The sequence below is a fragment of the Strigops habroptila genome, chromosome Z (genome assembly GCF_004027225.2).
Source record: "Strigops habroptila isolate Jane chromosome Z, bStrHab1.2.pri, whole genome shotgun sequence".
Lineage (NCBI taxonomy): Eukaryota > Metazoa > Chordata > Aves > Psittaciformes > Psittacidae > Strigops > Strigops habroptila.
In genome coordinates, this window is record NC_044302.2 from 13,474,561 (window position 1) to 13,497,782 (window position 23,222).

At 39.0% G+C, this 23,222-nt stretch overlaps 1 protein-coding gene across 1 annotated transcript in view; it reads left to right on the top strand.

Annotated features, from left to right (window-relative positions):
- TSHZ3 (teashirt zinc finger homeobox 3) overlaps positions 1–22,238 on the top strand; it is a 69,623-nt gene extending 47,385 nt beyond the window's left edge. The window contains exon 2 of the mRNA XM_030470348.1: positions 11,394–22,238. Coding sequence (XP_030326208.1) covers positions 11,394–14,590 — 3,197 coding nt within the window. The 3' untranslated portion in view covers positions 14,591–22,238. The remainder of the gene's footprint in view (positions 1–11,393) is intronic.
- Positions 22,239–23,222: the final 984 nt, after the last annotated feature.

Below are 23,222 nucleotides of genomic sequence, written 5' to 3' on the forward strand. Positions count from 1 at the left end.
TTCATAATTGCATACTGCATGTAACATTAATAGTCACTATGATAAACCTTCATCTTTATTGAAGCATCTCTTGTTTCTACAGCAGTTCTTTAATCTATCTCAATAGATTTCTAGTGTACAGCTCATATAGATTTGGTCAGTGACAAGGGTTAGAGTAGTCTTGTAGAACATTTACTTGTAGCTGTGAAAAGCCCACATTCATCAGAGGATTAGGTCGATCAGATTGTACCAGGATCAATGGAAGGACTGTGTGATCCCTCTTAGGCTGTAATGTGTTCACCTTCTTTGGAGAGAATTCACATACACACACATTTCTCTGTCTTAAAGCCATTTATCTCAGAATGTCAAATTGCAATAATTAACCATTATTGATCTTAAATTCAATTAACTTCATTAACACAGGTCATGATGAGGGTGCTTGTAAAGGAAAGGCTCTTGACAAGTGACTTTTCTTATATGACATTAAATGTTCACAATTGTGGCTATAAACTATTCATATTGTGCCACAGGAACATCTTTTAAAAATGACAAGAGTTTGGTTGGCAGTTCTAAAGCGACATTTTAATCCCCTCCCCCTCATCCTCTAGTTCTCAGGGTTTTCCAGCAAATTTGCTATTCAGGAATCAGTGAACCATTTGTTTCCAGCACATTATCTTAGCATGGTATTATAGCAACACCCCCCCTTCAAATACTGTTCAGTTCAATAGCTAGTGCTCGATAGAGACTCATTTACAAAAGCGTATATTAGTAAAGTTAGTAAATGAGTGAAATGAATATTCAGGGCTTCTTTTTGCTATCCATACAAAAAAACCTGGGACCATCTCATAGATTACCTCATAGAGGTAATCCTTGGAATCTGCTTTCTCCAAGTCCTAAGATTCATATTGCAGTCAATAGCTGTTTTCCTTAAATGAGGGCTGAATAAAAACTGTGAAAGGACACAAAGCTTTGTTGGCCCACAGTGAGCTCCCTTTTTTCACGGAGAAACTTCATTGTAAGTACAAGTTCACAATAGCTGAAATCGTGATTGAAATCATTTGGATTTCTACTATACCATTCATATAGTTGCATGGAGTTTATTGTAAGGAGGCACTGCAGCCAAAATAGCTATTGAAACTACTTTTAAAGGACTTCAGTGGGAGTTTAAAGTTTGCAAGGAAAATGAAAGATTGGGTTGAAGGTCTTTTGGTACATTTTAAATGTCTTAACTAGTCATGATCATTTATGAATAAATCTTCAAGTAGAATGACTAACTGTTATATACTGAAGCATTTTAGGTGATTTTTAAATGCTTTGCAATGAAGGCTGCAGCTCCAGAGATGTATGTTAATATTAGTAGAGTTAAACACAAATAGAAAGTCAGTGTTCTGGTTACTGTAAAACTTGTAAGATAGGGAGAGATTAGAAGCAACCAAAAGATGTAGGAAGATTACAGAAAGGAAGGTGTAAGATGTTTTTTTTCCTTAGTCTAAAAAAATGCTAAGCCATAATCAGAAGACTCTGAGAAATGTGGGTAAAGAGAAATGGCAACATCAGTTTTGTTCAGAAACAGATTTCTGTGACAATTAAATGGTCATTTTGTCAGTACATTTGCTATTTCCACTCCACCATACAAAACATTTACTGAAAAGAGGCAAGGCAGAAGCAGAATGGTTTGATTACTGCATTTGAAGAAACTAAAGTTCCCGTACAACATCTGTTTGCTCAGTGAAGGATTATAATAATTAAGAGCTATTAGAGCCATATTGAGAACTTTTATGCTCATGCCTGCTTATCCTGGAGTTGGCTGTGAATCTTATATTAGTTTGTTGAATGCCCCATGTGCTTTTAAGTGATTAGAAGTTGCCACCCAAATGCTGATATCAAGCAGAGATTGTGTCACTGTGTTTTAGTACTGGTTCATACAGAGGATTTGGCTTCATCTTACCAAGTGTTGATTATGACATACATTTAAAAAACCAAACCAAACCAAACCAGACCAAAAAAAACCCAAAAAACAACCCAACAGAAAAACCCAACCAACCAACCAAAAATAATCAAAAACAAGCCACCAAAACAAAAAAACCCCAAACAAACATTTTTTATCCTTTGTGGAGTCTGGTTAATATTTCTGTCGTTTGAGGAGATGCTAATTCTGTGATTAGAAAAATTCTACAGTCAAAAAAAAAAAAATAATTACCTTCTAAATCAAAATTAGGGTGAAAGCATAACATGAAGCTATTTTCTGGTTATGAACATTTATTTCCCACTGTAGTATGTGCTTGCCTGGAGTGGGAAACTCCAAGTCTGTAGTTCTTCACACCAAGCAACTGTTTTGGAAACCAATGGAAAAGCACTTCTGTCTTACTTAGATCACATTTATTCATGATGAATAATTTATACAGCAAATGTAGGTAGGTTTTTTCTGTTCCTAATGGACATACTAATTATAGTTGTTAAGTGTATGTGAAAGTTTTCAGAATATAGGGCTGCTTGTGAACTGTTTACTTCAACAGTCTGAGCCTGGCTCTTGGATCCCTAGTGGGATCATCTGGACCATCCTTTGTGGCTGGATAGCTGACCCTTAACTTCCCAATGGATAGCAAGGAACTTTATGTGCCTTCAAATGATGTTAATTTTTAACTTTGGTGTACTTGGAGGAAGGGCATCCTTTCCCCAGGAATGTGAAAGGGTGGCGAAGGGAGGGGGAGGAGGTACTACATGAATGTTGATGAAATAGAACACCAAGACCCTGAACTAACTCAAACCAAGCCACAGTTACCCATTTGCCTCCTCGATCTAGTCCTAATGGTGCTTGTGAAAGGCTGTTTATGTGGTGGTGGGGAAGGCCAAAAAGTTGTTTTTTTCCCTTTTCAGCAGGATTAGCCATAAATTCCAGGTTTATGCTCATAGGGGCTGTTAAAATCTCTACTCCCCCAGAGAGCAAAGGGTGATTCCACAAAATACGACAGCAAGGATAGTCCTGGTGTCAGTGGAATCCATAATATTTCTCATCCTTTCCACTTGATCACTGTGATCCTGCATTGCTTCGGGTAATCAATTGTGGGCACACAGTGTGATGTTCTCCAGCTTCACCACAGCTGTGGTACTTTTGGGAGTGTGTTGTGCATGTGTGACTGCAGATTGAGGACAAACCTCATAAAAATCTGCTTTCCTAACCAGGCATAGCCTTTGAACTGTTACTTCTGTGGAGCTTCTCATAAGCATGTCATTCACTTCTGACTGTACAATATTGATATCTGAAGGCAAGTTTTATGTGAGGAAGTATCTTTAAAAATCTATATGGTTTTGTGCATTATCCATAGGAGTAACTTGGTCCTTGGGTCTCAGTTAAAGTTTTTTTATCTTCAGATCCCTTCTTGTCAAAACCTTCTTGTAGAAGGTGTCAGATGGGCTCTTCAAGTGAGGTGGATCTCAGACTGATCCTCACACAACCCTACCCATAGAATTGTACGAGAATAGGACCATGTGCTCTTCTCCACGTTAGAGAGAAGTGGTGTTATGTTTAATGGGTGGATGATTTGAGCAGATTTTACAAAAAACCCTGCTCAGCAAATTGAATTCAGGGAGTTTAAGCCCTGGGCAGAAATCAAGGCAGAGTAGAGCTTTGGAGGAGAGAGGCATGATCTTAGTAGATGTTACATCTACTCTGGTAGAACCAGTGTTCACCGCATACCTGAAGTCCTGCTCTGTGCTGGGAGCAGAAAGCTCTTTGGAGGAGACTTGTGACAATATTTCTGATTGCTTCGAAAACCTTTCCCATTTTCTGCATTGTGAAAAGAAGTGTGCTGGCAGCCTGCAGATTCAGCATTTATCGGATCCCAGCAGTTTGGCTCGGAGGAGATTTGTAATCACAGGCTCTGGGTTGTGCGGAATACATGCACCTGTGGGTATTTCACTTTGTATTTTATCCTTAATAATTGTTTAAGCTGAAAACTGGCAATTATTTTCAGTTATACACATATATTGTACTCGCATAAACACACTGTGAAGAAGCATAGGAACAGAAATATAAACTTAAGCCATCTTATGTTATTTGTAAATAACTGAATTAATATATATTAACCCACAGGAGTTACAGGCTCATTTGCTTGTCTTCTTGTCTGGCAATAGGAAAGTAATTTTTAACAACTTTGGATTTCCAGGTATGCAGCTATAAACTGTGGATAAGAATGTTTCTTCCGCAGGACTGCTGTGAAGAATAAAACACGCGTAGAAACTTTTGAACACCTCAGTAGAGTGATGCTGTCCAATAGCACTAAGTTGTTTCTAAGACATCACTTAATATTACAACATTCTGTTTTTTCAGGTGGGTGTTTAGTGAAGGAGCTAGTAAGGTTTGCATGGAAATCTCTCATTTAAAAAATATCTAAACAGTATTTGGTTTCAGAAGAAGGTATGCCTCCCTTATCAGAATTAATAGCAATTTTATAATGTTTACTCTCTTCGTTTGTAGGTGGCCTGTATGATACATTTCATATGGCAGCATAAAGTCTAAAGTGAACAGGAGACCTGAATCCTGTAACCTCCTTTAAACTATACAAAACTCAGGGGAGTTAGGAACGATAGGGGGAAAAGATGCCTTCTGTAGACTTGCTTTGTTCTGCTCTTAGATGGCCCCCACTTTTATGACATATAAACTCTTCTTGTTATCATCTCTTCACTGTGTATTCCTGTCCATGTAATCCTCAACTCTTAACACTTAGAGTTGATTTGAGCTCTCTGAAGTCGCTCCAAATGTAATACCAGTCCAGGATGCTGGATGAGAGCAGCTGGCCAGCTTCCTCTGGCCAATTCTTGAGCCCTCTGTGGCAGACAGCTGCAGTATTCTCATGAAGGAACAAACACAAGCACACTTCAAAGTTTCTAGCGCCTAATGATAGCCACCCGTTAGAAGGGCATGCTACATCACATCCATCCACACTGATTCCCAGCAACTTAATACTACTCTTACTGGCATGAAAAGGCTGCAGATTTATCAACATACAAAAAAATCCAGATAAACAAGCATTAATCATGTACATCACATCAAATTAACATGTTCAAAATTAATATTCTTGACCTTGCCAGTGGGCAGAATAATCAGTCTTGCAGTAGGATCGTGCACCGGTGCGGGGTACCAGTGACTTCAGCCGATGTGCGAGAGAACTGCTGACCTCTCCACTTGGAAATAACATTTCTCTCCTGTAATAGACAGTCCTGCCTCTAAGAAACAGAACCTTTGACCTTTCTAACAGGAATAATGTCCCTGTCAAGGTGCTGGGTAATCAGTATTGCCATGCCCGTTTAGAGACAGTGTTGTCATTTGCCACTCTTGTACACAGGGCAGCCCCTCCTACCTCCCGTTTCTGTCGCCTAATGAGGAATATGCTAACATCTCTACCGAATAGTGAAGTCTCAAATACAATTTCAGTTACACATGAATTGTCAGTCAGTCTCACTATAGAAATAGCTCATGTGGGTGAAATGTTTGCCTTTCTTCCTGTAAGTGAACGGCCTGTAGAGTGGGAGTTTTCTAACAGACTAATATAACTCTTTTATATTCCTTCATTTGCATTAGGTCTTTGATTGACTCCATCCACCGAGCTGTTTTTTTCTTGCCTCTTGTTCATTAATTTTGTGAGTAAGGTCCATTGGCACAGTCAAATAATCTCCATGCTGCTGTTTCTGTCTTGGCTTTCTCTGGACTTGGGTTCAGACTGAGCCGCCTCTTTATTCTGAATGGTCTTTCTGCTGTTAAGTGTGAAATGTATATGGGTTCAGGATTTTAAAGAGTTGACGGTTTGGGACATGACCCTTAGTATTACACAATGATTTCAAACCATGCGTAAATAAATAATAAAGCTGGTTGTAATTTTTTAAAGAAAAAGCTGTTTGGTTAAAGCCAAAGATTTCCAAGGATCTGAATGGTTTGAGAAACTTTTGTAGTTAAGCATTTTTTTCATGTGAGAATATGGAATCATAGAATGGTTTGGGTTGAAAAGGACCTTAAGATCATCTAGTTCCAGCCCCCCCTGCCATGGACATATTTGAATGTTTTGGTAATTTCTCAAGCAAAGATCTTATATACTAGTTTAAGTATGTCTTTAAGCTGACAGAGGGGAGATTTAGATTAGAGAGTAGGAAAAAATTCTTTACTATGAGGGTGGTGAGAGAGGTTGCCCAGATAAGCTGTGACTGCCCCATCCCTGTCAGTGTTCAAGGCCAGGTTGGATGGGGTTTGGAGCAACCTAATCTAGTGCAAAGTGTCCCTGCCCATGGCAGGGGGTTGGAACTGGATGAGCTTTAAGGTTCCTTCAAACCCAAACCATTTGGTAATTCTATGAAATATACCCCAGTAAGGTAATTGATTTAGAAGAAAAAGTCTTTGCAGAATAACATTATTGAAACAAGACATTTCACAAGTATTGAAATTATATATTTGGATAGATCCAAGCCAAAATATGCGGTCTCAGATGCATTTTTCAGGAAGTAAGGGAAGAATTGTGCAATGGATTGGTTTTTGGAGAATATTAAAGTACACCTTTAATGCTATGGTGTTGTATTTCCATACAAACTCCAGGAGGTGTGTGCCTGACTGTATTACTGGGTGGATATTGCTGTGGAAGGGATGAAAACTATGTGATGTTTTCCCTCTTTCTGCTGAAGAGGATCTCCAGCCATCAGGGTTCAAGCCAGTAGCTGTTGTGCTGGTGAGCACCTCAGAACATTGCTGAGTTAGGCCCAGGACATCAGTAGAGTAAGAATTGTTTTAGCTGCACAAAGACTTTCTCTACCTTCAGAGATGTAGTAGATGGTGATATTTCTCTGCTCTTGTATACTAGATCGCTGGTGTCTCTGTGGAGCCAGGTATGTGAGTTTATTAGTGTATATACAATATGTAGATCATTTTGGGTAGTGATAGATCACAATTTATTTCACTGGCAAGGAAATAATCCATAACTCAGTTATGAAGGTAATTCCCTCTTGTGTGGAAATAAATTGCATTATACCACAGCTTACTGATATATATTGATATCAAATGCGTTAATTTCATTATGATCTAGCTCCTCTGTTAGTAATTACAACAAACATTAATGAGGGAACTATTTGTTCTCAACTTTATTGTGGCTGCACCTGTGATAGGTTTCTGAACCCTTTCAATATCTTCACCTTCTCTAGAAATGGGAGAGTGTGCTAGGGAACTGCTTTCCATTTTGGTCAAATATTATCTCACAGTGACATCACTACTCAACTTGCAGGCAATTTTCTATGGCTTATGTTGCCCCATGAGATGTAAAATGAGAACTTTTTTGAGAAATGTAATTTTTTTTCTTCCTTTACTCTGCAAAAATAAAATCAAGAACTACGTAATTTCTTTCACTTCCATTCTTATTAGCTTCTGCTATTAGAATTGCCTTTAAAGATGTCTTTTTTTTTTTTTCCTCAGACTTTGCTGTCAAGGCGTTGAAGAAAAGTTCAACAGATACCCCACTGTTTCAAACATTTACTCTACATTTGAAAAATATCAAAGACCAGCCTTATTTATTTATTTATTATTTATTTTTTAATAAGAAGGAAACAGCTGAGTAGCGATGGGCTGGAGACAGTGCTTCTTAAAGATACTTTCTCCACCAGGCAGTGAATCTCACTGAAAAAAATTATTTAGCATCACCTCCTGCTTTTATTCTCTGTTTTCATAGTTTCTTTGTCCTTCTTGTAGGTACTTAACCAAAAAAGATATTTCTCTACTTTGGGCCTCCTTGTCCTTCTTTCTGTTGCAGTGATGCTGTTACCTTCATCTGTGCTCAGACACAATATAGATCATCTCTCTCCCCTGAGCAAGATCTGGTGGCAAGATCTGGTGGGACATGGAGGGATCAGAGATTCCCTCAGCTGCAGATGGGCCCCTTTCCATGAGTACCTATACTGAATCTCATACTCCCTGCTTCAGAGGGTTAAGGACTGAAGTTCGGCCTTAACCCGCTCTCTTCTTCTGTCCCACATGCGGGTAACAATTTAATTGGGTTTTCTGAGGAGGAAACATACCAGCCACCATAAAACTACCTGTAGTGGTACTGCAGGACCTTTGAGTATGCCCCAAGTTTGCCATTGCAGGTTGGTCTGAGACTTGTTGGGTTGCCTTATATTGCCCTGAAGGCCCTTGAAATAAGGAATTGGAAGCTACTGGTATAAATTCCAGTTAGGATGGTGTTTTACATCTTAGGCTAAGATATTTCCTTGAGCAGCCTCATCTGTTGCATAAATCTTTGGTTGAGGAAGTTGGTGGTTATGGAAGAAGTTGGGGGTAATGTTGTGTTTCATCCCTCCTCTCCTTTGTGTAGGGGAAAGAGCAGAAGGAGTTGTTCAGGTTCTCAGTTTATCTGAGTTGCAGATTTCTGGGCTTAATTCTATGCTGTCATTTGTGCCTCAATTCCTGCATTTCTGGATCAAAGACTGATGTCACAAGTTGGCTTCACAACTTGAGCTTAGGAAGGAGAACAGCTATAAAGGAGGCAGCTCCTGCTTAACACGCAAATATGCTTGATAGTTGGTGAAAAGGGCAAAGAAAGCATGAAAGGTAAATAGATTTACATTTAAATGAGCTGCATGCTGGAGGCTTTCCCTAATGTAAAAGTCACTCTCTAAAAATACTGTGAATGTGACAATACAAGTGTTTCAGTCCAAACAAAATCCGTAAGATTTCATCAGTAAGAGAAATAAAAATGTAAAGAAACCCAGACTAATTGGGGGCTTGTTGTTGTGGCCCCAGTTTGTGTTGATGGGGACTTTCCGTGGTGTGCAGGGACAGATCCTGGGGCTTTGGTGTCGGATGTGAGGTGAGAATGGGTGGCACATGCTCGTGACACTAGCACTCGGTGGACAAAAAGAGCAAAAGACACGTATACCTTCAGAGTGCTTTGGCGTGCCATCTCGGCCTGCAGGTGGGAGTGAGATCGTTATAATGCAGGCAGTGTGGCAATAACCTTGGATTTTCTTTACCTCATAAAAAGGAAATTATTCTTCAGCTTCACAGCAGAAGCAAAGGAACGGGAGTTGTAAAAGAAAAACTGTTTCCACAAGGTGGAAAAGGAAAAGGGTACGTTTGCTGTCAAAGCATATATTTCATGCTGTCATTCCCTCCTTCCATCCTTCCTTATTTATATCACTGGGATATGCCAACATGGTTGGCAGGTAGTTGATGGACAGTTGTTTACACATTACCAGTAGTTATTCAGAATTTTTGAGCTTTAGAGAGTAATTTGAACTGCTTTGGTCTCCTTTGCTAAAGTTGTTGGTAGAGTTCAGAAACATGGTGGAACAAATGGTTAAGATGAAAAGCAATTTGTACTATCCATAGGGAATGAAAGTATTGAATGAAATCCACCTAATTGGATTCTTCATAGTGGTTTCCTTGCAAGTATTTGCAGGATAGGCACTGATCGTGGGAACGAATTGCCAGCATGACTGTAATATACACAAATCAATAATATTTTTTCAAAATATTTTGAAAAATCATAAAATACAGCAAAACACCACAGGTCTATTTCATTAGAGTACATATACTTGTTGTTAAAGTCTGGTCTTCGTATCAGCATCTTTGAAAGATCTTATAAAAAAGTTTCAAATTCTTTCAAACTGTGTTCTCCCAAACGTTAAAAATAGGACCCTTGCTGCGTGAATTTTCTGCACTGAAATTATCTGACATGAAATATCTATTCCCTGTTTTGTGTTGCTGTTATGTGGTATGTTTGTGCTTTCTTAGGTTTAACTTCTGTTCTGAAGATCAGATTATAACTTTACATGCTTGGAGGAAGATTCGCTACTGTTCATGCATATTAAAGAACAGTAGCGAATATTTTGTATGACCTAACTGAATGAAGAAATACTCCATGTGAAACTAAAAGCCTGATTTCATTGTTACCTTAACAGTTGTTTTCTCTCTTGTGATTTTCTGATAACATTTAAACATATTTTCCCTGAAAAGTTTGCAAGGTTCAATACTGTGTATGTGATACCTACTATACTGTTCTACATTTTTCATTCTGTTGGTTAAATTAGGTCTTTTTGGGGTGTAAACTTATGTCTTCTCTGTCTGAATAAGCAAGCTATAGATTATTCAATGTGTTTAAGATACAGATATCCACACATTCCATGTGTTGCAAAGAAGGTCAAAAGTTAAGTGTCTTCAACCATAGAGTCTACTGGTAATGTGGTTTGGGTTTGGTTTTTTTTTCCAAGGTTTATAAATTTATTTGTGAGAGATTGCAAGTAAATTTTAAACTCCACTTCATACAGAACAGTCGTGCTCTATTTTTGCTTTCTTGCTTAGCTGTAAATTAATGCATTATATAGAAATAGATAATTTTGATCAGTTAATGAACCTTCTCTTAATGTTTCCATAGTTTTTTTACAAAAAGGAAAAATTTAAATAGACTTAATATATGTAGAATACGTGCACAGAAACACCATGGAAAAAAAGAAAAAAGATTTGTTTACTGTCAGTTCCCAACTATCCTATTCAGGAATAGTATCTTAGATTTACATCACCAGTTGCATAACTTGAGGGGGGAAAAAAGACAGGATCCCTGTTGGGTGTCCGTGTAGCTTATGCTGAGTAAATATTGACAAAGTAGTCTAAAGAGCAAACACTTTGACATTTGTAAGGTCCACTGGAAGGTCTTGTATATATTTATACAGCAAGAATGAGTGCAGCATACCAATTTCCTTGAACTAGCTCCTGACATAATTCTGCATGGGCTTTCATGTTGAGAAAGGTAGGTTTAAATGTGAATAGGTCATTTGTTACTCCCATAATGAATATCCTCAAATTGGTCGTAGTTAGTTGTTTCAAAAGGTTGCTTCACCTGCTTTTACCATCTCCTCCCCTAAAATAGAATACTACTAATAATGATAACTTTAAAAAACTCATTTTTTTATTATTGTAGCTGGGGATTTTTTTACTTTGTAGAAATTTTTGGTGTTTGTTGTACTCTGTATTTATTAAAGATTGAATCTCAAATCTGTAATGAGCAAAAAATGCTTGCTTAATTTAAATTGTGAATCTGTCTGTTAAGAAATGCATTAGGGGTAGGAGAAGCATAAGACATATTAATTGACAGACAGGAACTGCTGTCTCTGAGGTTGATACAAGTAATTTATTACTTTAGAAATGAATGCCACCTCCAGAATGTGCTTCATTAATTTCAAATTTAGTTTTAATTTCAAGCTGTTGCCCCTTGAGAAGAATAAGGTGGCAAATTATGTTTGAAGAGCAGATTTTTTTCTTGCTCTGAAGAAACACTAAATTTTAACTGTTTAATTTTACAAATAAGTATACTACTTTGGCTAAAACATTTAAGCAAAAGTATGATCAGCAGAAACTAACTTGCATTTTCTTCTCTTCACCATAGCCTATGTTTCAGATGAACTAAAAGCAGCAGCACTGGTGGAAGAAGATGTGGAACCTGATGAAAATGCAGTTGATGGGGAGCCTTCAGCAAAATACGCATGTCCAGAAAAAGACTTCAGTAAGAACTGCCAAAGCTACCAAAACTCTCCAGCAGCTGAATTTTCTAGCCATGAAATGGATAGTGAGTCACATATCAGTGAGACAAGTGACCGCATGGCAGACTTCGAGAGCAGCTCCATCAAAAATGAGGAAGAGAGCAAGGAGGTCTCGATACCACTGGAAGACTCTACTGTATCTGATAGTTTAGAACAAATGAAAGCTGTCTATAATAACTTCCTCTCCAATTCCTACTGGTCCAATCTCAATTTGAACCTTCACCAGCCGATTTCGGAAAAGAACAATGGTAGCAGCAGCAGCAGCAGCAGCAGTAGCAGTTGTGGAAGTGGCAGCTTTGACTGGCACCAGACTGCTATGGCTAAAACACTGCAGCAAGTTTCTCAGAGCAGAATTCTTCCTGAACCAAGTCTTTTTAGCACAGTTCAATTGTACAGACAAAGCAGTAAGCTTTACGGCTCTATATTTACTGGAGCCAGTAAATTCCGGTGTAAAGACTGCAGTGCTGCCTATGATACTTTAGTAGAATTAACAGTGCACATGAATGAAACAGGACATTATCGAGATGACAACCATGAAACTGATAACAATAACCCCAAAAGATGGTCCAAACCTCGTAAACGTTCTTTGCTTGAAATGGAAGGGAAAGAAGATGCCCAGAAAGTTTTAAAGTGTATGTACTGTGGTCATTCATTTGAATCTCTTCAGGATTTGAGTGTTCATATGATCAAAACAAAACACTACCAAAAAGTGCCTCTGAAGGAACCTGTTACACCTGTAGCAGCAAAAATTATCCCAGCTACTAGAAAGAAAGCATCACTGGAGCTTGAACTTCCAAGTTCTCCAGATTCCACAGGTGGGACACCAAAAGCAACAATCTCAGATACCAATGATGCACTTCAAAAGAATTCTAATCCCTACATTACGCCAAATAATCGCTATGGTCACCAGAACGGTGCCAGCTATGCCTGGCACTTTGAGGCGAGGAAATCTCAAATTCTGAAGTGCATGGAGTGCGGAAGCTCGCATGACACTCTGCAGGAACTCACGGCTCACATGATGGTGACAGGACATTTTATTAAAGTCACTAACTCTGCCATGAAAAAAGGGAAGCCAATTATAGAAGCCCCGGTGACCCCAACAATAACATCTTTAGTAGATGAGAAAGTCCAGTCTGTGCCCCTTGCTGCCACCACTTTTACGTCTCCATCCAATACACCTTCTAGTGTTTCCCCTAAATTAAACGTTGAAATAAAAAAAGAAGTAGATAAAGAAAGAAGCATTGCTGATGACAAAATGAAAGACAAAGAAAAGTCAAGTGAAGATGAGGAGAAGTATGATATCTCCTCAAAATACCATTACTTGACTGAAAATGACCTGGAAGAAAGCCCTAAGGGGGGATTAGATATATTGAAGTCTTTAGAAAACACAGTTACATCAGCTATAAACAAAGCCCAGAATGGCACACCAAGCTGGGGTGGCTATCCCAGCATTCATGCTGCCTATCAGCTGCCCAATATGATGAAGCTGTCTTTGGGCTCATCTGGGAAGAGCACACCATTAAAACCTATGTTTGGAAACAATGAACTAGTATCTCCAACTAAAAACCAGCCCTTGGTGTCTCCTCCAAGTAGCCAGACCTCACCTGTGCCAAAAACAAACTTTCACGCCATGGAAGAATTGGTAAAGAAAGTCACTGAGAAGGTGGCTAAAGTAGAGGAAAAAGTGAAAGAGCCTGAAGGAAAGCTTTCTCCAATGAAGCGTGCAACACCTTCTCCATGCAGTAGTGAAGTCAGTGAACCCCTTAAGATGGAGTCCTCCAATGATGGTGGCTTTAAAAGCCAGCAGAGCAGCCCAGTCCCTCAGAGAGATGGTTGCAAAGATAGTCCAACTGTCGAATCTGTGGAAAATGGGAAGGAGCCTGTTAAGTCTATTGTAAGTTCTTTAAGTAGCAGCACAGCTATCATTACTGACCACCCTCCTGAACAGCCATTTGTAAATCCATTAAGTGCACTGCAGTCTGTCATGAATATTCACCTTGGGAAGGCAGCAAAGCCATCTTTGCCTGCTTTGGATCCAATGAGCATGCTGTTTAAAATGAGCAACAGTTTGGCAGAAAAGGCTGCAGTGGCCACCCCACCTCTACAATCCAAAAAGCCAGACCACTTAGACCGTTATTTTTATCATGTCAGCAATGACCAACCCATAGATTTGACGAAAGGCAAGAGTGACAAAAGCTGCTCTTTGGGTTCAGCGCTTTTGTCATCTACATCGACATCTTCTGCATCTTCTTCATCTACAGTGACAACAGCAAAGACATCTGCAGTCGTGTCATTCATGTCAAACTCGCCGCTACGCGAGAATGCCTTGTCAGATATATCTGATATGCTGAAGAACCTGACAGAAAGTCACACATCAAAATCCTCCACACCTTCCAGCATATCTGAGAAATCTGACATTGATGGTACCACAATAGAGGAACCAGAAGAGAGTACACCAGCTCAAAAAAGGAAGGGACGTCAGTCTAACTGGAACCCTCAGCACTTGCTCATATTGCAGGCCCAGTTTGCAGCTAGTTTACGGCAGACTTCAGAGGGTAAATACATCATGTCGGACTTGAGCCCTCAAGAAAGAATGCACATTTCCAGGTTTACAGGACTTTCAATGACCACAATTAGCCACTGGCTGGCCAATGTGAAATACCAGCTCCGAAGGACGGGGGGAACTAAGTTCCTTAAAAATTTGGACACTGGGCACCCAGTGTTCTTTTGTAATGACTGTGCTTCACAGATCAGAACTCCTTCAACTTATATCAGTCATCTTGAATCACATCTGGGTTTCAGGTTAAGAGACTTGTCCAAACTGTCCAGTGATCAGATTAACAGTCAGATAGCACAAGCAAAGTCACCGTCGGAAAAACTGGTGACATCCTCTCCAGAGGAAGATATCGGAACTTCTTATCAGTGCAAACTTTGTAACAGGACTTTTGCAAGCAAGCATGCTGTTAAACTTCATCTTAGCAAAACACATGGGAAGTCACCAGAGGATCATCTTCTGTATGTTTCGGAGTTAGAGAAGCAGTAGCATTTGCTTTTGATTAAAATAACTAATTTGCTTTGAGGAAAACTGTCAAAGACGCCTTAAAGCTACTGTTTAGTTCTTGGCACATGTTCTTATTTTAACTCCAGAGTCGCTCTGGGCTGAACTGTTTTGTATAACTGTACAGTGTTTAAATAGAGGTGCATAATCAGCTGTTGTTACTGGTAAAATATGAAGGTTAAAATGCAGTGGTAAGTGTTTGGAATTTTGTGTAAATTGGATTTAGTTGCTGTGCATCCCTCTGATGCATCAAGCTGCATGCATTAACTGACAGTTTAATTACGCATTTATAACTAATTCTGGTGCACTTTTTTCATGTGACCTAAGTGTGCTGGTATTTCTCACCCTATAATCTTTAGCCCTCTGAGTACTTTGAAGCACTTTTGCATTAATTTGGTAAAAATGTGTGGATATGGTTTTTTTAAACCCTTACCAGCTTAGTTCCGGTTACTAATATGAACCTCCATTTATGCAGAGGTGTCTCACACCTTGAAATTTAAAAACATAATTTTCACATTGAAACATAGATGTATATATTGTATAGATTTCAAAATCTCTTATGGAAAATGTGATTGTGGTTAATGCCATTTTCTTTTTTCTTCAGCATTTTTAGCAACAGTGGGTTCTGTACCTGATAAAACCCAGGTATAAACTGTACCTATATATAATGTATATTTCATTTTTTAGATCAACGGTTTTTCCTTTAACATCCAAACATTGTAAATTATAAGATGAAAGATACCACAGATAGCATTTATAAAGTATTCAGAAACATTATTCTTAAAGCAAAGTATGTTTTGTTTTGCTATACAGTACATCTATATTAGTAGAGGTTCATGTTTAAATTATACATATTTATTAGTGTTGCTATCATTTGTTTGTATTTGGGTTTTTTTTGTTAAACCATCTGAAGAAACAGAAGCCACGGACTGCATTCCTGGCATGCATTCTAACTGTTTTGCACAACATGACTTTTAAAGGTATTTATTAGTAAAAAAAAAAAAACAAACAAACAAAAAAAAAAAAACCAAACAAAAAAACAAAAACACAAAAGAAAAAATTCAAAATAAACTCAGTGCTCAAAGGGTTAAATCTATTTGAAAAACTTGTACTGTATTTCCTAAACATTGATAAAGCCTTTAAGATGTTTGTACTGTAATACTTTGCTTAAAAAGTTATGAGGCATTCTGTGATATAACCTCTTTTACTTATTTATAAGCGCCCTTTGTTGTTATTTCCTATTGTAGAATGCCTTTTTATTTCAATTGGTAACTTTCTGTTTTGTTCTGCCTAATTATTCTCCCAAGATTCCATACTGCAGCTTTATCTTTAGGCATATGAAAGGTAACCCGTGGTTACCATCACACTAAGTGATTCTGTTCGTCTCCATTTTTGGCAGTTAATTTGCAGAAGTAACTGACAGCTGACACCATATGAGAATCTACGTATAAAATATTGGCATGTAAACAGCACAGACACTGTAATGCACTCTGTGCCCTGTTTTGTTGTTGACAATGAAGCACCATTATAAGACTCTTCATATAACCTTTTTTTCTACAGCAGCATTAAAATCGTCTTTTTGCTATAATTTTGTGTTGCGTTCACAATTATGTCTGAAATGTGCTACGACTAACGAGCACATTAAAATTAAATTGTATGCTATCTGTTTATGACTGAAGCTTGAGTAGGTTTCTTCATCTGCCAGGTGCTGGCAGTCAAAAGCTGCACATAAATCAGTGGAGTTTTAGTGAACTTTAGCATTTAAAGAGCAGGGCAGCACTTATTCAAAGGCTGCATTAACACTTTTTTTTTTTTTTTCTCCTCCCAGAAAAGATAAATGAGCATTATAACTCCTTTTTAAACATCAGGTAAGGCTGACTGTGAGGACGGGGTTTATGAGCAACGTGTGGCAAAGCAAATAGGTGTTCTGCTGTGCTGTGTATTCAGACCCAGGCGGATACTGCTACTCGCACACCTTCCCGCGGAGTGTATTGAGTCTGCAAGTTGCACTGGTGGGTATTTCATGGCTTAGAAAACCCCTCTCCATCTACCCAGCATTTTCAAATGACACGAGTAGGAACCTGAGACTACTGACTTCAACTTTGTGTTTTTGAAGTGAGTCCTCTCATGGCCCTATGTGCTGTTGAACAGCATTCGCAGCAGGTAGTGAGGGGAAAAGGAGATGAATAAACAAATGCCAGACAAACACAAACAAGCGGGAATGTTTGATAATGACAGACTTTTACTGGGGTTGACAGGTCAGTCAGTCAAAATTATTGAAAACAATTTACGTCTCCAAAGCACCTGTATTATAGTGCATGTATATAATGTCTTTTGCCAGTCAGGTGACCTCAGAGTCTGGAGATGGTTACATGGGATCAAAACCACCACTACAGCGCTTAATCATGTCTCAAGTAATAACTAGCATCCGAATGGCAAATACAGCGTTTCCTTTCTTTAGGGGGAAAAAAAAAATCCACTGTCTTCCAGTAAGCAACTAATTAAATCTTTGGTCCCGTTCTCCTTGCCTTTTCCTCTTTCCCTTTCCCTTCCCCTTCCTCTTGCATTTTTCCCTTCCCCTTCCCCTTGCCTCTTTCCCTTCCCTTTCCCTTTGCCTCTTTCCCTTCCCTTTCCCCTTGCCTCTTCCTCTCCTCTCCCTTTCTACTCCCTTTTTCTCCCCTTTCCTTTCATTTTCATCTTTCTCTGTAATAGTAAAGGCTAGCACCAGATCTTCAAAAATTGAGTGTTCTGTTCATCCAATAGTAAATACTGGTAAGCAGACCTAGTGAATGGGATTAATGATGAGGGCTCTGGTTTTTTTCCTCCTCTTGGCACAGTTGTATCTGATTTTAAGGTCATTTGTGTGTCAATGTTTATGTCCTCAGCTCAAATTCCAGCAATAAAGCTGCAGCATGCTGTTGTGCCAGTTGACTGTCCCATCCCAGGAGTCCCTCTCAGTTAGTTGGGAGAGGCAGCTTTAAGGAAGCCTCCTGGGTGGCTGTCCACACTTCCTGCAAATAGATGATCTCAGTCTAAATGCAGCCAAACATTTTACCTCTACAGCAGAGAATTCCTCCTTTGAAAATTATAACAGCTTAAATATAGTATTTGGTTGCAAACCAGAAATTCACACATAAGGAGACTGGCAGATTATTGCATATATTGTCAATCAATGTATTTTTAAGATGCACCATTGACTTACAATAGTAATGCTAAAAACTCTGTACCCAACACTCTTATCTGGGATGCAGGAGACAGAGGGACTTTTTATAGGGCAAGTGACAAGACAAGGAGGAATGGCTTTAAACTGACAGAGGGGAGATTTAGATTAGATGTTAGGACGAAGCTCTTCCCTGTGAGGTTGGTGAGACACTGGCACAGGTTGCTCAGAGAAGCTGTGGCTGCCCCATCCCTGTCAGTGTTCAAGGCCTGGTTGGACAGGGCTGATCTAGTGGAAGATGTCCCTGCCCGTGGCAGGGGGATTGGAACTCTGTGAGCTTTAAGGCCCCTTCCAACCCAAACCATTCTATGAGCCTATGACTACAGAGCCTTTTGCAGTGTTCCTTCTATTTGTTCTTAAAATACAGACAAGGGGTCAATGGTTGCAAACACTAAATGCCACTGATGATAGAACTGCACCTAATCTGGGAAAGTCAGTTCCTGGGCCTGACTTCTCCAGGTCTCAGTCTGCAGTGAGGAGATAGACTAGGTAGAAATTCAGGGAGCAACCATACCTGTTAGTATGCTCCAGAAATGACTTTTTAGTATGTTTTTAAAATATGCTGGAAACTTTGCAAATGAATGGCTAGTCAGGATCTGCATATCCCAAATTTATTAAAATAAAGTTCAGCTTGCATTTCAGAGCCTTGAGGACTGGCATACCAATGTGATTTTACATTATAAAGAATTTAGAGAATCAGTGAACTAGAATAATGTTCTTTTCTTCCGTACGCTGATATGTATATTGGCATGGTAACTATTAGTGCTAACCAAATCACCAACCTAGCTATGTTAAGATAATTTTTTTCCTATTAGACAAACATGAAGGTATGGATGCTGGCTTTTAAAATATGCCTCCGAATTCTGACTTTTGCTTTGCATTGGATATTTTATTTAGAAATATGCAGATTGAGTGAGAGCAAAAACAAAATGCCTGAAGAAAGAGTTTAAAAATGAAATTGTGATGGGGTGGGAAGCCTTTAAATCACAGGTGTATAAAGGTGACCCTGGTCTAACCCCACCCAAGTAGTGGCTTGTTGCAGCATACTGTATATCTTCCAGCCATCACATTTACGCAGTATCTTAAAATAACATTTGTGATAAATGTGCAATTTAACTAATTTATGGTGCTATGATGTGCTCAAGGCTACATGCAAGATGAAAATCTTAAATGGAGCTTGAACAGCTCACTTCACAACAAGAAATCAATATGCCAGATCTTAGAGAGCTGTTCGCTGGAGTCAACATTTAGCAAAAAAAAAAATAAAAAATCAGTGGATGTATCTTTAAGTTTTAGTGAGTAAGAAATCTATAATTAACTGAAATATGATTTTCAAGCTAGTGTCCGGAACTGTTTCTGAAACCAAAATCTTTCTAGGATCTTCATTACATTTTATTTTTGTATTAAAATTGAAAGCATATTGTTCTAATTATGCAGTTGCTTTAGTGGTGAACACTATGCCCAATTTTTTGTCCAAACCAAGGCAGATTAGTGTTAGCGATATGGAATTATTTGTCGCATTTAATGTGGCTATGTACCTTGCTATAGAAAGCTAGACACAAATATGACTCTGCAATTTATGACAGCAAAAAATTTGGCTATACTTTGAGATTTAAAAACATACTGGCACATATTGAAGGGAAAAATCTTCTTTCTTTAATTTTGCAAGTTCTTATTTCAGCTGCAACAGAAAAGAAGTAGCCGGTGCAAGTGGAACAGAGGCAACTGATAACAAAGCTAAATTTAATTAATAAATTTTGTATTTTAAAATATGCATCCCAAAAGCCGTATGTATTTCCTAGAAAAACACCAAATTATTACAATTATTTTTGTTTGCTTAGTTTGGGTAACTTCTTGTTACAAGAATATACTGGAGCTTTGCTAGGTTGTCTGTTACCCACACTGCTCCCTGTGGAAATACAGGGAATGCTCATGAAACTAGAATTTCTGAAGCAAAATAGAAAAAAATAAGAGTTTCAAGATGACTCAGCTGTTAAAAAGTCACTGGATTGTTCTCTTAGCAAAGAATGAAATAGCTCTTAATACTTGACTGGACAGGTACCAGTTTAGCAGTGGAAATACAAATGTGTACCTCCCTTGAGTATTGCTAGTAAATACGTACAATCTCCAGCAAAAAACTCCAGTAAATTCTTTTCTCCTTGGACTTTGTGCCAAATGTGTCTCCCAGCCCTTGGCTGACCTGTTGAGGTAAATGAGAGAACAACTATAGTCCTACCATCTCGGAATCTGGAAGTGGCTGCTGTTTGCGTTGAGTTCTCAGTAATTATCCAATAATAATGAAAAGCTTGTGTATGTTGAAGGCTATGATGCTAGAGCCCTCATTGAAGAGTATTTGCATAAGAAGTCAATTTTCTGCCAGTGAAGGAAAAATCAGGGTCATTTACGGAATGGAGCAGAATTATGTATTAACACATCATTGTGCATGTCTGAAAGCGCTGGAATGATCGGTGAGGCTACAATCTGTTTTCAGGCCTTGGTTTGGGGCAATCATTTTAACTAAATGTTCAGCAGGAAAAAGATGACTTAAGTTTTACTAATCTGTAGCTCATGTGCTGTATTCATTATCTTGTATGTACACAAATACAGTGGTGGTGGTACATAAATTTGTTTTTTACATGTAAAATCAATTTTCCTTTATACTTAGTATCCAGCTTATGTGTCAGGGCAGTGTTTTGTTTGTTTTTCAGCAGTATATTATGACATGTACATGGGACACATTAACTTCCTCAGCAGCTGTTGCTTGGTTCACTTTGCCTTATTTATAGCTTGAAATGCACTTCTGGTTAAATAATCTTTTAAGAGAATTAAAATCAGATGGACTTATTGGGGATAAATGTATATGTCCAGACTACTCACCAAGTTTATGTATAACCTTTATTGAAATGAAAATACACAACTACAAACCATACTTGCATACCAGTGTGCCTATTTTTTTATTGTGGGAGCACTTAAAAAGTGAAATTAAAAGTCACAACCTAAGGCAGATATACCAAAAAATTAAATCTTGAGTAACAACATAACAAGATATTTTCTGTATACAGTGGGTTTAAAATTCTTAGCCTGTTTCAAGAAATAAAAAAAGGTTGTAGAGCAAGCAAAAAGCAAGAAGCTCCACCATCAGCCAGGAGCTGGGGCTGACAGTGGAGCTCTTTATGACTAACAGGGATGTCTTCCACACCTAAGCTAAAATGCTTGTGTGCCCTTCACGTCACCCACTGGGTTTCTTAGTGTCACATTAGGGTAAGGATATGCGTTTCTTCCCTGACACACTTGAACTTTGCAAGTGGTGTAGTGGACTTTGTAAGCAAATATCGAGCTAATTTTCTTACTTCTTATCTCTTGATGCCTGAAGTAAGGAATTTGGTTGCAAGGGATATGAATTTCAAGTGATTTGGCATTGTGTAAAAGCCTGTATTAGACCTGTCAGCCCTATTGCACTCCCTGTGGAGAAGACAGTGTCGATTTGTTTTGTTTTAGTATCAAAAATACAAATGGGGAGAATCAAAAATATAAATGGAGAGAGAGTAACTTTTAAACTTCAGTATAAAGTAACAATAAAAAATACCTCTTTATTAACCTTCAATATACCCATTCATTGTGCATGGTAGGAAACTGGGGATATGTTTATAGCCATCGCAATTGTGAGTTAGTGACCTTTCTAGCCAAGTGAAATGAAATGGCTTGAAAATGGAATTCTTTTTAATTGGCATGTTTGTAGATGGTGGGGAAAGGGGATTTGCTAAAGCATGTGTGTAACATAAAGCCTGTGAGGAACTGTGAGAAAAGCTTGAAGCCTGAGCTCAGATGTAAACCTGTGCAGAGAATGAGGTAGGTGTGTCAGGAAGCAGAGTCACATTCTCAGCTTTTTTTCCCTAAACTGGAGGTACAGTCACTGCAGTTACGCCTCAGTGACCATGAAACCGAGTCGGCAGAAGCTGAAGGACTCCGCTCCTGAAAGCCTCATCAGGACTTGTCATCGCTCTAATGAATATCATTTAAATTGCTTTGTATATTGGTGAAGTTTGGATGTCGATTTAATTTGTGCATGTGTTTGAGTTCTTCTGCTTGGCTAGGCTAACAGAGAGCAACAGCCTAATGAAAAGTGAGTTGGTGACAGCGTGATGAGCCTCAACCCAATCAAATGTGTTTGAAGGGCTGTTGTGACAGAGATCTTAAAAGTAGATCTAAGAAAGGGGAGTAATGCTTCAGTTCAGTGCAATTGTTTCAGGCTAAGATCACTGCTTTTTGTACCTCTGAATGGCTGAAATTTTTCTGTGTGCACTCTGGCTTGTATTAAAACATGAATTCCTCACAGGCTTGTGTTTAAAGGAGCCCAAAAGAATGGGCTCCCTCTATTAAATGTCTCTGGTAATTACTGGAGTTAAAACACCACTTTTAAATGTCATTATTTGAGTACACCAATGGTTGGGAAGTAAGAAATGGCTTAACCAGGGGTTCCAGTGTGCACATCCATCTCTAGTGCTGTGCTGCACAGGGCAAATAGGAGGAACAGTGGCAGATTAACACGGGAGGGCAGGGGCTGGCTGGTCAGATCCAGCCGTGGACTTCTCTGCATTAATTCCCATTTACTATGTGGGAAAGTTGAGCATGCAGTGTCACAGACCTGCAGGGAAGGGCAGAGCAGATGTGGAAATCCTGCTCTAGTGTTCTCTAGGTATTTGGGAAAGTTTGGAGACACACGATGAATCACAGCAGTGATTCATACTAAAGTGGGGAGGGAAGTGGGTGGGATGGAGAGGGTCCTTCTCTCCTGGTGGCTGTGTGAGCACGTGGAGGCTCCCCAGGGGGCACAGCCTGGCTGGCACAAGCAGGGTTCGCCCTATGCATGGCAGGGAAGCCCAGACTCCAATGTGGCAGAGACACTGTCCTCAGCCCACCACCAACTTATCTGAGTTACCATACTAGCAGCACAGACAGAGTCTCACAACGGGATTATTAGAAGTGGATAAAATGGCCACATCAACCCTCGTAAGTTATACCAATTATTCCAATTTCTAATAAAATGTTCACTTGTTGCCTCTTACATGTGCATTTGGAACATTAAAGAAAAATAGGGCCTTGATTTTGATTTGCTGCCATGAAGACAAATCAATTTCCAAACCAGAACTGCAGTCAGAAAGGGGAAATAGAGACTGGCACTGCTCTGCCCTCTCTGAAGGCTACAGAGCACTCCTATGTGGCAGCCTGTGGAAGCACTTCACAGCGCTTCCAAATGGACACTGGCATCCTAAGCATTAAATAAAACCAGCTCAATTTTAAAATTTCACACAAAAACCCAGTAACAACAAAAAACCATGGAGGAGAAACTGGGTTGCAAGAAAAATACACAGACCGGATACTCTTATCTAAAGATGA